Source organism: Ischnura elegans, chromosome 2, assembly GCF_921293095.1.
Source record: "Ischnura elegans chromosome 2, ioIscEleg1.1, whole genome shotgun sequence".
NCBI classification, from domain to species: Eukaryota; Metazoa; Arthropoda; class Insecta; order Odonata; family Coenagrionidae; genus Ischnura; species Ischnura elegans.
Genome location: NC_060247.1, coordinates 89,562,062 through 89,575,759, shown reverse-complemented (window position 1 = coordinate 89,575,759; position 13,698 = coordinate 89,562,062). Strand labels below are relative to the sequence as shown.

The following is a 13,698-nucleotide window of genomic DNA, read 5'->3' as shown; positions in this document are numbered from 1 at the left end:
TCCTTGTCTCCTTTAAAGTTCTATTTCCTCGCCCACCATGTCTAGTTCTTCCACTCCTCGTTCATCACTACCTCGTTCTTTTTCCTCGCAGTCAATTTAACCTCTATTTTCCTCCACATTCATATCTCGAACACCTCCATTTTTTAATCCATACTCTTTCTTCAGCGTCCAAGTTTTGTACCGCAAAGCAAACTTTGAAGAAGCATTCTAGTTCGCGCCCGACACGCATTCGTAATAAGGAATATTTGTAGGTTAATCTGGAATGCTTTATCAGGAATAAATAAGCGGCAATGGCAACTACTTTCCTAAAAATTGTTAGGTGAAAAACTGACTGATTTTTTCAATGAATTATATGAAATTCTACATCATCATCATTAGAAAAAAGTACGTGGATTGGTTTGACTCAGTTCTGTATTCTGCACCCATAACAGCTGAACTTTTCATATTTACGTAAATATTCCCTTAAAATTCTACATCTTGTATAAAAATTAATTTCAGGCTCGCAATGAAATGAAATATTTGACAAAAAACAAATTGAAATATAAATAACTGTAAAGTAAGTGGTTAGATAATTTTTGGTGGTAGCGATTTCATTGCTTTAGACAAGCCATATATTAGTCATCCCACCAGTTAAAACAGGGGTTTACTTTTGATGATTTAACGGGTAAATCGATGATGGCCGTTTTGCCGATTTTTTTAAAATTAGCTCACGAGCATGTTGATAATAGATATGCAAATATGGAAAAATAAATGAGTAATAAATTTCACGCAAAGTTACCTGAAAATGCTTATAGCAGTTTCAACCTCCTGGCAGCAAAAAACAGTTTTGGAGGTTTTGGACAACTTTTTCTTCGATTTTAGCGCATTTTGAACTAACCTGAATAAGCATCCGAGAGAATGATTCCTTTAGGCAACGTTAAAAGTCATAAATTATTCCAGTTACATAGAATTATGAAGAACTAGGATGATATCGGTGACAGATACAGTAACAGCAGTTGGCAAACTTTTGTACTGGAGGACCGTTACCGTGCTTTGTAAAATTGATTTTTAAGAAATTGTTGGATATATCCGGAAACTTGTTGTGCCTCTTAGTATGGGAAATTTCAATATTTATTGAATGCATTAAAACAAAATGAGTCTCACAAGTTCTCTTGTCAGTAGAATTCCTACTCCAATATTTGGAAACTAAAGGTATAATTAATTAACCGACGGGAGCTTAAGGCTCAAAACGAATGAATAATAATTGCTATTCCAGAGTGATTAAAAATACGCATTGAAATTTTCCACTCCATAACTCTCAGGGACCACGCCTCTAGATATTAATTTTCAACGCTCGAAAGGTGACAAAATAATTCATGACCCAGCAAAAGAGGAAAAGAAATTCATTAATAAGAAATTCAAAATATTTCAATATTCATTAGCGCAACTTGTAAAGCCTTGGGTTGAAAATCAATTTCATTCTCCTCCATAGGCGATGGGAGTGGCAATAAATTGAATTATAAATTTGGATACCTGTCGTCGGATCACAAAGAGGATCGGTGAAATCTCACCATATTAAATCAATTCTGAGTAATTAATTACACACATTAATCATCAATGATGTCAAAAAAATATCTTCATTAAAAAGAGCATGGTCCAGCACCGCTAAACAATCCGTAGATTATCAAGGTAGCCCAAATCGTCTAACAACCAAGATCTCATATTTTCAAAGATTTACATCCTGTGGGAATGCAGTAGGACGTATTTTATTTCACTTTCTCGAAATATACTCGAACCTTAGTTTTATAGTTAAAACATTTACTGAAATTTTCTTATTAAACTCATCCACCATTCAGTGATTCCAGGTGAATTTCAAAGTTGGTCTTTCACTACTTCGTCTTCTACCTACAATTTTGAACCTACAACTGCTAATTGTGCTGCAATATCTGCACACATAATTACTCCCATCCATCATGTTACTTTGTTTAGAATGTATTACGTGAATACGGTTTCCTTTGACTCAATTTCGTTAAAATTTAACTTAACTTCCCCGCTTGTGACTGCTTTTCAATAGTTCCGATCACTGAAATCTACAAGACAATTACAGTATCGTATAATATTTTAGTTAAAAGGGAAAATTTTCGGCATGTTTTGGACCACGGGAAAACTTTGAACTTTGGCCATATATTTTGAGGATTGAAAAACTTAATGAAAGAATATTTTTTTAGAAAAACTTCAGGCAAATTAGAAACCCTCAACTGTTTAAAGGGCTGAAGTATTTAAATACATAAGTTGAGAATTTTAAATAATAATGTCTTTAGTTAAAAGTGGTGAGAGGTTCAAAATACTTTATGCTAAAACTACAATTTTTGGTCTTGAAGGGTTGGCGAGAGAGTCTCACCATACCTCGCCATCTTCCTGATTTATTATTTCATGAAAAATTCCAATATTAACGTGCAATCTCATTCTTGAAGGTAATTGTAAGATTTTTTATGTTTCTAGTTCGGGCCAAAGTAAAGTTGGTGGGTACGGCACCATTTTTTTCCCCGAAAAACAGTCTTACTGTTTCAAGATCGAGGTAATAGGGATCCACCCTACTTTCCCATCCTTCCCAACCCTACGATCCCCCTTCAAATCCTTTCGCCTCTGATTGGCTGACGGCTTGCGAGAGAAATATTGGTACGCGAATGACTGACCATCTGACTGCCCCGGATTCACGCGCAATTACCATTAGCCCTTTCTCACCACTTCTGAAAGGCTTCTGACTGCAATGGCATGAAAAAAACGACCACCAACCTTGAGAAAGGCTTTGGTATCATCCGTTCACGAGTAAAACCTCGAGTAATTCACGATATCGGTGCACAACTGAATTCTATCCTACGCTCAAAACGTTAACATTTACAGTATTTCCTGTTTTAGTCCTCAAAAATTGCACCATGTGATTGCAATTTTCTCAAACTGGAGAAGATGGGTGAGGGGTGGTGAACTAATTTAGGCCTTGCATTCCAATGAAAATGAGTCAAAATCACGACTGTATTAAATCAACATAGTACTCAACATAGATTTTGACGTAGGTAAAACAAATACATTGTATTATTGGCGTTTAAACAGGTTTTTCTTATAAGAAATTCGTAAATTTCCCATGCAATAAGCAAAGTAACTGGAAAATTAAGTAAGACGTCTTAAATATCGTGGGGGCTTATCAAGGTCGCACTCATGAAAGGTTCTCCGAGGAAAAGAAGAGGATTTAGAACTAACAACACCACGTGAAAAGGGTCCATTAGGGAGAAAGTCCATTATGAGGGGTACAATTACCACTCCATTTCCGAAATATGTTGGTAAGTTGAAAACCGTAGGCCATTTCTTAACCCTCCGCTGCCTTGGCAAACATGAGTCAACATTGCTACGTTTTTTCTCAAAATTTCACCACGATAAAACACAAACAATGACGGAATTTGGCGGCGCTTTACTTCAGAATACTTCAATTACACGATATACTGCGTTATATTGACTACAGTTAGCATTTAATCGGGAAAGAAACTAATGATGCGTATTAAATTGATGACCCAACTCACATGTGGCAAAGTTAATTAGGCAATGATGAAGATGTGGTCAGGATTAAGGATGTGCGGTACACATCATAATGCTGGTGTATTAATTTTAGACGTTTTAACGATATCTTTGGTGCTATTTCCTAGACAACTATATCCGATATATTGCAATGCTCAATTTAAAAATTTGCATGTTCCGTAATTACGTTAGGGAAAGGGGAAATTGGAGAGAGGAATTATCCAAAATCCCACAAGAAAAGGAAAATGAAAAGTAGGCTTTCCCTATTTTTTCCCGTTATATTGTACTTATTAAGCATGTGGAACTCTTTTTATTGTCATTATTAATGCTCTTAAGGAAATCTTGCCCTTATACATATCGTGGCTATTAAAGTAGTATGAATGGTAAACACGTCTGATATAAACACACTTTCCAATATTTTGAAAACTACGTGAAAGATGGAAATTAGTAAAATTAGACAACAAATACTAAAAATGAGAATAGACTCGGTATAGTAAAAGATACCGTTACAACTGTATATTTTTATATTGATACACCTATCTTAGAAGCTGTTCGTTTTTAGAAATATTGGATTCCGATATAATTTGGTAAAATTTTTTGTGCCGCATATTCAAAAACTCAATGGGCAAAACTCTTAATGTTGTTTCCAATGTTTTTTCCAGGAGCATCCTGACGTATCTCTATGCGATGTCCTTCATGTACTACACTCTGTTCGGATGCGCCGTCACGATGGTGGTCGGACTGGCTGTAAGCCTCCTCACAGGTGAGAAGCCCAACAATGCCAAGGATTTTGTGGCCATTCTTTCTCTCTCTGCATCGAGACAAATGTGAAAAGAGTCGGCTATATTCTCATAAAGACGAAAAAAACTTCATTTTTCATCTTCGAAGAGTATCACGATTAAATTTGGATTTTATATGGAGCCAGAGCGTTCATTTTGGTTAATATTGGGGCGGATAAAGGTCATTGTTTTGGGGAATTTTGTTCATGAATTTCCGTAGCGCCTTGGTGGTATGCATTACCCTCTCAGCGATTATACGTCTGACGTGAGATCTTATATGAGTAGACATGAGGCTATTAGATATTCATCACATTCAACATTTTTTGTTTAGCTGGTGAGAAATTTACATTAGAGACACCTTAAAATTCCCATATTTTCATAAATTACGGGAAGGGGTGGGGGAGAAGGTCTTCCCCCTTAATCTGCCACTGTACTATTGTAGTCATTAACTAAACTTAAATTAACTAACTCAAATTAACTAAGAATTAACGCCTCTCGCTCCCATTGTAGCACAAAGTCTTCGCCTGCCAAACCGTAGGTCGTGGGTTCGAATCCCGCCTGGGTAGGTGATCCCTATCCAGGGCATGGATGTTTGTGTTGTACTTTGTTAATATTGGAAACCCTCGTTGTAAAAGGCCGTTGTGTGCTGTTTACGGGGGATGTGATAAATAAATAAATAAAATAAAAATAAATTAATTCTTAAGGCTAGCTAAAGTTAACTCATTCCTAATAACAGGAGTATTTACCCAACCTGCTTCCAAAGCTTAGATACTTTATCCGTAATCTTAATGCAAAATTCTGCGATCCATTTCATTCTAATTGGAACCTAATGTATGTGTGAGTAGGGTACCATTCATCATAAATCCGGACCAGTTCACAGCCAGCCACGCCAATTGCATTCTTGTTGTCTTCAAGGATGTCACGGACCGATCGACAATCCTTTCCATATTTTTTTAACAACTATTTTTTATACATCTTTTCCGATAAATTAACACCAGCCTCCCAGCCCCTTAGATAGTTGAAAAGGTTTATAGATGGGTTAGGCATGCCCAAATATTGGCTCATGCATATTCCAAAACAACATCTTGGGAAACAAGGACGTGAAAAATAAAGATGGATTTTAATACGATTACGTGGGCCCAATGTTATTATTTCATAAGCTGGGCATTAGACTTGGCAAAAGCCAAGATTGACACTTATAAATAAATCCTGAAAGTCATTCTTAACTCAGCAAGCTCTAGGAAGAGAGGAATACGAAACGCAATTTAAATTAGGCCCTCTTTTCTTAGGGAAGCGATCAATTTGAGGAATCTTGGCTCTAGTCCCTTGAGTCACAACTCAAGAGCACTTTTCTTTGCATTCTACGGCGGAAGAATGATACAAGTTAAGGACATTGAGAATTCAATAATTCTTGAGAAAAATTGATACCCGTGAAAAGATATCCCCAGGGTGGACAAGGGAAAATAAGTGGATACTACGCTGTATTAAAAAAAAATTCACAAGTCTCTGGCTTACTCTGGGGTGAGCTCTAGCCTAACCTATCTAAACCAACCTTCGGGTTGAATCACGGAGTGAGGGTGATAAATTAAGTTCTTGCTTACGCATAAGAAATCTATAATGTTCCAAATGCCAGTTATGGAAGATACGGTGAATAGGGACATCGTCGGGAGAGATAGAGCATACCCTGGGAAGCGGATCTCGGGGTTTTCCGCGCGCGCGCATTCGTCAAATCTGCATTAGCGTGGCCGAGCGTCGACAAGGCCAATGCCAAAGAATGCCAAGGCGACAAAACGCAAGCGACCTCTCATGCGGAAGGAGCCTCGCGGGGAAACCTGTAAATCTTCACTCCTCGCCGATTCCCACATCACCTCCACCGCCTCACCATATTCACCCATCTGCCACCCTTTCCGGTTGTCCCTATTCCCACCCGCATTCACAATCAATGCGCCGCTACTGCCATCGTTTCATTTGCCTCAATGACTACAATACGTAATTTGTTCATTCATTCATATCACTTCAATCAAAATATAAGTGAACTCCAGTCCTTATTTTCTCACTTTCTTAAGCCAGTTCCGTCAAGGATATTTAATACGGGCAGGGGCGGTCTGGCCAGGTCGGTTGGTCGGCAATCGCCGAGATCTCCGAACTTATTTCACAACGCATATTGCATGAACCAAAGTTTTATTGCAGTTTTTAAATTCTACGTTTTTTTTGCTTTATTTACAACATACACAATCTTAAATAATAATATAAAAGTAAATAAAATAAGTTTGTAGGAACTTAAAGGAGAACCTGACGCTTTTTTGAAAAGGCTATTTATTAGAAAAGGTTATTTTAGAGATTTTTTATATTTTTGTGCAGTTTCAAGGCACAAATTCACTATGTAGGTAATAGAATCATAATAAATTTTTAAGTTCTATAAGATGTGAAAAATTCAATTCTTACCGTATTTTTTCCTCCGAAATTGCTATTTTTTTAATTAACTATTATCTGGTATTTAAGAGCCTGGATAGCCTCAAAATCCATTTCCGCACATAAAATTGTGACCCATGAGACTAGAGATGACAAAATGGCCCCTGTTCTAATTTCGTTCGCGTGTTCGCGCAATTGTACACCTTAATGAGAAATTAATTCAGTTCTAACCTGCACAATTCAGTGACCCGAGTAACATGGTCTTTATGCATAAATTACCCTCACTCTCTCTGAGATTCAACCCGAAGGTTAATTTGGATAGGTGAGGGTAAAGTTCACCCTAGACTAAGCCTCACACGTTTTGTACTTATATATTCAGGGTGAGGGGCAGATCGTTTCCCTGGGCCAGAGGAATTTATTTTGAGGGTGTCCCAAGGCTTCACCCGGCATTCGAACCCGTGGCCCTTCGATCACCAGCCAAGTGCTCTACCCACAAGTATCTAGAGAATTAGACTTATATTTGGGGAAATTTGTCAAATTCATGTCGAAATCAAAGCCAATGTTTCCACACAAAATATACCCATGGGGCTACAGCCATCTAAGGCCCCCCCGTATATTCGCCACTGCCTAGGGCCATTATCAATGATTGGTGACTTTACACCCCTGATATTAATTGCCCGACCTAAAAATCTTGATAATTTTGTGCGGGAAATGACCAAATCAGTTCCTTAAGTAGCTGGATGCTATTCTTTCTTTATTCCTTCTTTATACATTCAGTACTTGTCTATTGGCCTTCTTCGGGGGAATTTTCTCTCGATATTGTCATTATTATTATATTGTCCATTTTGTTGTATCGTAGTTTACTGAACCTGTAGTTTATCCTTTATAGGATCTTTAATGTTAGTATGCACCCTTGAATAATATATGGAGTTAAAAAAATCAGCATCAGATCCAGCAATCCGAAGACTAGTTGACGAAGCTCTCCATTCCAATCTCTTACATGCTAGTCATTTCATAGTGAGGCATTTCTTTTGCCGTTCACCTGTTTTATTAGATAGTTTCTAAAATCAATATTTAGGGGCAAATGATTTCGGTAGCGAACTCTATCGCTTATATCATTCACATGCACATTTAAAATAATCCTAAATAAAATAATGATAATGGTATTTAGATTACTACCACAAGAGTTCGCTGAAAAGGAAAATTCTTAATCATCAATGAGAGTACAAGAATAAAAAAATTTTCATGGAAAATGTTATTATGTCATTTACAGAACAACAGTAAACTATTATGTGGACATGGGCAATATGATTTCAGAGTGGTGAATATTACGAGTAGAGGGTCAGAGGATATCAGGAATATTAAAATTACCTTATATTCTCCATGCTGGTAATTTAATTAGCAATATTTTTTCTACATTACCAGCATTTACTGTATTGTGATAAAATTTTTAAATTACGTCGAAAATACTAATGAATATAAATTATGACTAGCGATGTGTGAGTATTCGAAAATTCGATTCGAGTAATTGGTATTTGACTAGAGTGCTTCGAGTAGTACCTATTATGAATGTCGAGCCGAGTCGAGTAGTTTCGGTTACAGTTCTGTCGAGGCCAATGAGTTCAGAAATATGCCGACAGAAGGCGCTATCATGAAACTCATGAAATAATATCGTTTTTTAAAAGTAGATAAGTCGTTCTAATGCCTTATCCCAGGAGTTTCAGCTTTTGTATATCGTAGTCCACCACTACAATTGTCGACGTGGGCGCCGAATACCTTTTCGTCAACCGCGGCGGCCGATCGTCTCCCGACCTGGCAGCCGATCGTCTTCCGGCCTGCATTGGGCATACTTTCTTATGCGATACTTTTATACCCCACCGTACTTTCTTTCCTCACACGCCGAGAGAATGCGTAAAAATTGTATGGATTTTAACCTTTTGGAGAAAATTGACGACATATTACTATAAGAGATTATTTCATTTCAATTGTGCTTATGACACTGTTTAAGACACATTAATTTTCATTCATCTCCTAATTGTGACACAATTACCATCAACGTTCCTCATTATATTTTTCCTTTTTAGATCAAGCTAGGCATTCAGAAGAGAAAATTCACAAGGGGATTGGAAAATTGAGAATATGTAGGAGCATGCATTGCTGTATTGCCTAGTTTCGGAATTTCCATACTCAACTCGACTCTCGCGAGTAGTTTTCAACTCGACTCGATAATCGACTCAGGATAAAAAAGTACTACTCGCACATCCCGAATTATGACAACGGTTTTTAGGAGCTGAACAATGTGTGAACACTGAACATGATTATTTTTCCGAGCGCCTGAGGGGTATGCCATTCCTTTCAACGAAACGAGAGTTAGAAGAGGAAATAAAAACAGGATACGCCTAGGAGGAATGCATGACATTTGTACATTGAACAAACAAAATGAAAAACTGCATTCAATCACCACAATATTAATTCTATCAACAGTCACTATTTCAAGAGAAGAAATAAATATTAGTTCAGAGGTGTTTTTTTTAAATCTTATAGCTGGAAATGTATAGGGCTAGAAATTAATTTTATTATCCATGACTCGGTATGCTTAAACTTTTTTCTCAACTCTTATCTAGTAAAATATACCCAAAATAATAAATGGATGTTCCGCGAAATTTCAACCAGGCTATGCCATTTAATCAATACTATCTAACTTAATCTTATATTTATCTTGGCCACTTTCAAAGATATAATCATTCCACGCCTCTGAAAAGAGGCTCTTCTATGTAACATGAAATTTTAAAGGCAATAGAGTGCGTTTTAAATAAGTTAGAAAACCAATACGACGAGTGTCTAATACATGGGACGGCTCTTCAGATGTTCGTTTCAGTTCCATGCGAAAAAAATAATTATTATTTTATTTTATTTTCAAAACTCAAAAAATAATGCAAACAGGATAAAGACCATGGTTGTAGGAAGGAGAGAGGATAAAGTGTCCCAGTAATAAATATATTGCCGGTAATCAAATTAAAGCACGGTCAAAATGAAGCATTAGAGCATTTGGTGCGAGAACAACACCACGTTGTTCTTGCACCAAATAAATGCGCAATGGCCGGTCATCCTCTAACCTTCCTACATTCATGATGTCATTCCTCCTTGGAGCGCGGATACGTGAATTTTAATTTATTTGCTTGCGAATAACAAAAATTTCTCTTGGTTTCAAGAAGACGACGATTAATAAGCTATTTATTTAAAGTCAAAAATCAAATTTATGTACCTAATCCTAATCAAATACCATATTATTGTAACAAAAATTTTAGTGGATCTTAGAAAACTGAGAAATATTGTAAATTATGACTTTTGGCTCTTCTGTATCAAAACGCTGCCGACCCCTAGCCTAATGAAATCGAATAACCGCTTCCAGAGATATTTTGCCTACTATTTTTAAATGCCAAATGTGAAGTACGGAAGCATATTTTGGTGCGGTCCATGCTACGCATCTTTTCATTTCCTCTTACGCAGGCTCCACAGAGGAAGATTCTTTCGAAGAGAGGATGGTGCACCCGGCCGTAGTGAAGCTGACGCGGTGGCTGCCTGGGCGGCCGAGGGTATACGCGCCCCCCGGGTCCACTCTGGAAATGAAGTCTACGCCCCCATCGCGTAAGAATGACGCGGAAATCAAGGAGACGAAGGAGATGGGCTACGTCAATGGAGGCCTGGAAGTGGACCACTGACGACGGGCGAAAAATCCAGCCAAATATCTACAACAACTTCAGACCCCGCACCCTCTTGGACCCCTCTAACACGTTGTAATTTAATGCGAAATACAATAAAAGTTTCCAAAAATTATACCTCTCGACTGATTGAAACAATTCAGACCCCAAACTAAAAGCGTCGAGAATTAACTTCGCTTAATACATTATGCCTTACAAAAAATATAGTTAGCAATTTAGCTTCATGTTATAGAGTCGACGAGGTTTCCTCGCATAGCGGGATCATCAGATCAAACGGACACTGGTTGGTGATATCGTAAAGAAACTGGTCAAAGTAAAAATGATTTTAAATGAAAAATTTAATTTTGATTAATAGCGACGATTGATCTAACAGCGACGCTGATGACGATGAGAGTAACATGACTTTTTAAATTAAAGTAAAATCTGACAGTGAATGGTAAACAAGCTCCACATAGTTGAGGAATATAACCATATATACAAAGTATAAGTAATATGACCATCGATGTAGAAATTTTCAAGCTCATTTTTTCATTTCTACACCGTCATCTTCATGCTTGATGCAAGTAGAATACTGAGAAATGCTTTACATATAATGACCATATAAATGAATGCCATAAGAACGATAATTTTTTGCCTCATGCGAAATAAGTGACTACAAAAGGATAATTAACATAAGCTACACGAAATAGAATTTATATAATACATGGAAAAAATAAAAAAAAACATCGCAAATCCATAGTAAAAGCATTGTTGCCACGAGATATGCGTAATTGCTTCGAAAAATAATTTAAGGCGTAAAATTGCATATCTGAAATTCTAGTAAATTACCCCTTTTTAGCCAAAAATAGTTGATAAACCCTATGGAAGAAATATTGCGTGTCATCCATTTCTTCTTTTACGAGCATATGAAAAATTCCCAAGTCAATTTGACGAAAAAGAATGAGGAAAATATGGTTTTAAATTATGCTCACGAAAGGTAGATTCTATGGTTTCGCTTGCTCGTGGCCGAGTGAAGAAGGCTTTTGCCCGAAGGCAACAAAAGATCTCCAAGCCCTGATTCCAACAGAGGCAGAGTGGGCTAAAGTAAAAAAAAAAACGCGTAAACCTGAAAATTTGTTTTTTTTTCAGACATGAAGTTAAAATTTAACATAAAGTTTTCAAACGATATGCACGTGCTATTGTGTATTTAATATTTTCTATGCTTGCACGTTTACAACGTAGAGTCAAATTTGAACAAATTTCGCCAAAAACCTCCATTCATATTGTTTACAATTTGACAAAGATTTTATTTATGGATAGTCATACATTTTTTTTAAACTTATACAGACTTTTTTTCGAAATTCAGCATATTAAACTAATGATACACCTTTTCTCGTAATGTAATGAAACCAAGAGTTCACAACGTCATTAAACGTAAATTACTGTTAATTAACATCAAATTTCAAGAAATAGTTGCTGTATTTGTGACCAATGCGATAAAAAATGTCGAACCCCGTTTTTCGTTGAAATTTAGAGCGTATGATTATAAATAAAGGGTCACCGAGTTACCTCGAGATATTTACCCCGCACGACGGTCTGCCTACTTCGTTTGTCTCACCATCAGCTTGTGTCTCTTTGCAGTGTATATTCTGTCTCTTTACTTTGCTTTTAGATAGACTTTTCATTCATTTATTCAAGCCTCATGCTGCCACCAGGCAATATCCTACTAGTAGTAATATTTAATAAATAATTATTGTCTAACCTACCAAACATTATCTGCACTTATCTCCAAAATTAGAAAAAAATAAACTTGTGCCCCTTTCCTTCTGGGGTCCTCATTTGTTCTAGCTGACGAGATCCATGCCGACATTTTGGACTTGATAGTGTGAAGCTATTTATTTGTGATTGCGTGCCACGATTCTCCCAATTGTCCTAAAAAAAAGCCTGGGCGGAGTTTTATGGGGATAGGGGGCGCCTGACCCCCCAAATTTAACGGTAATTTGTCCGAAAAAAGTACGAAACCTGTAAATTCAACTGAAATGAAAACAAAAAAATCAAAAGTTTAAATAAATTTAAATCATGGATAGTACTTAAAATCTTGTTTTCAGGGGCTAATTTAAACAAATTTTCCAGGCGCTATGGAATACCCCCCGTTTCACTGGGGTGGGGGAGGGGGTGTTTTACAGCCACTAAACCTCCGGCAGGATTGCTCGTCCCCTGACATAAAACTCTAAACTATTATTTTTTTCTTCTTATCTAAAATCAAAATCAAATCTTTTTATTTAATTAATCAAAATTAATGGTAACTAGGTTTCGTAATAGCTTAGTAACGTAATATCAATAAATATGTGCAAAGCTAAGGTATGTCAAATTTTTTGTGTATTCATTTTTTATGTATCATTAAAAAACCCCGGTTGGGCAGAATCACAGTACGCAAAAAAAGTTAAGAAACACTCACAGTAAGTACTAAATTTTCGGTGGCGTATTACCACCTTCCTCAGAGTTAGGTAGGAGACACCAAGAGTCTCCTACCTAACTCTGAGGATATATATATAATTGTATATTTTTTAAATTATATTATTGTAAAAAAACTCTATCATAACCTTTATTTGTGTAAAATCATTGTATATCATTGCATTTTATATTGTTCTCATGTTTTCTTTCATAGCCCTGATGATAGTTTAAAATAAACTGAAACGTTGGCTAAAACTTTTTTGCACCACATATATTGACCTATACTCCGAGAACTACTTTACCATAAAACTCTAAACTTCACCCATGCGCGTAGTCAGGTCGCAAGGTCTTCTACCGGCATCTTTATCTCTATCTCTTTTTTACCAAGTCTCTCTCTCTCGCTAGACTTTCTGTTACCGAGGGATTTGAGGAGTGGACTCGTGAAAATCTGATCGTTGAGCGCGAGTGAGCAGGTCTCCCACGACTCCTAGGAGATTGCGCAGACGGACTGCAGGGAAATCGTACAAAAGAGGCTGAGAGCAAGGGTGAGGACTCTCTATCCCTGGACGTGGCTAGTATGGCTATTTGTGTCGAGAGAAGAATAACGCGGCCCGCTCGCACCCACAAAAACACTCATTCAGCAAAATTGCACTCACACACAAAAACAACATTCGATTTCCGCGATCGATCGATTGATCGCTCTGCCCTCGACACTTCATCCCACTAATAAGTTCTACAAGCTCTCGCAACGGTGAAACTCAATCTAGGTCCTCCCCGAATTAGGTGGAGCATTCCAAGGAAAT

General features: G+C 37.1%; 1 protein-coding gene across 1 annotated transcript in view; it reads left to right on the top strand.

Moving 5' to 3' along the window:
• Nucleotides 1–10,577, top strand: part of LOC124154143 (sodium-dependent multivitamin transporter) — a 50,839-nt gene extending 40,262 nt beyond the window's left edge. Inside the window, exons 11-12 of the mRNA XM_046527677.1 lie at nucleotides 4,212–4,312; nucleotides 10,251–10,577. Coding sequence (XP_046383633.1) covers nucleotides 4,212–4,312; nucleotides 10,251–10,462 — 313 coding nt within the window. The 3' untranslated portion in view covers nucleotides 10,463–10,577. The remainder of the gene's footprint in view (nucleotides 1–4,211; nucleotides 4,313–10,250) is intronic.
• Nucleotides 10,578–13,698: the final 3,121 nt, after the last annotated feature.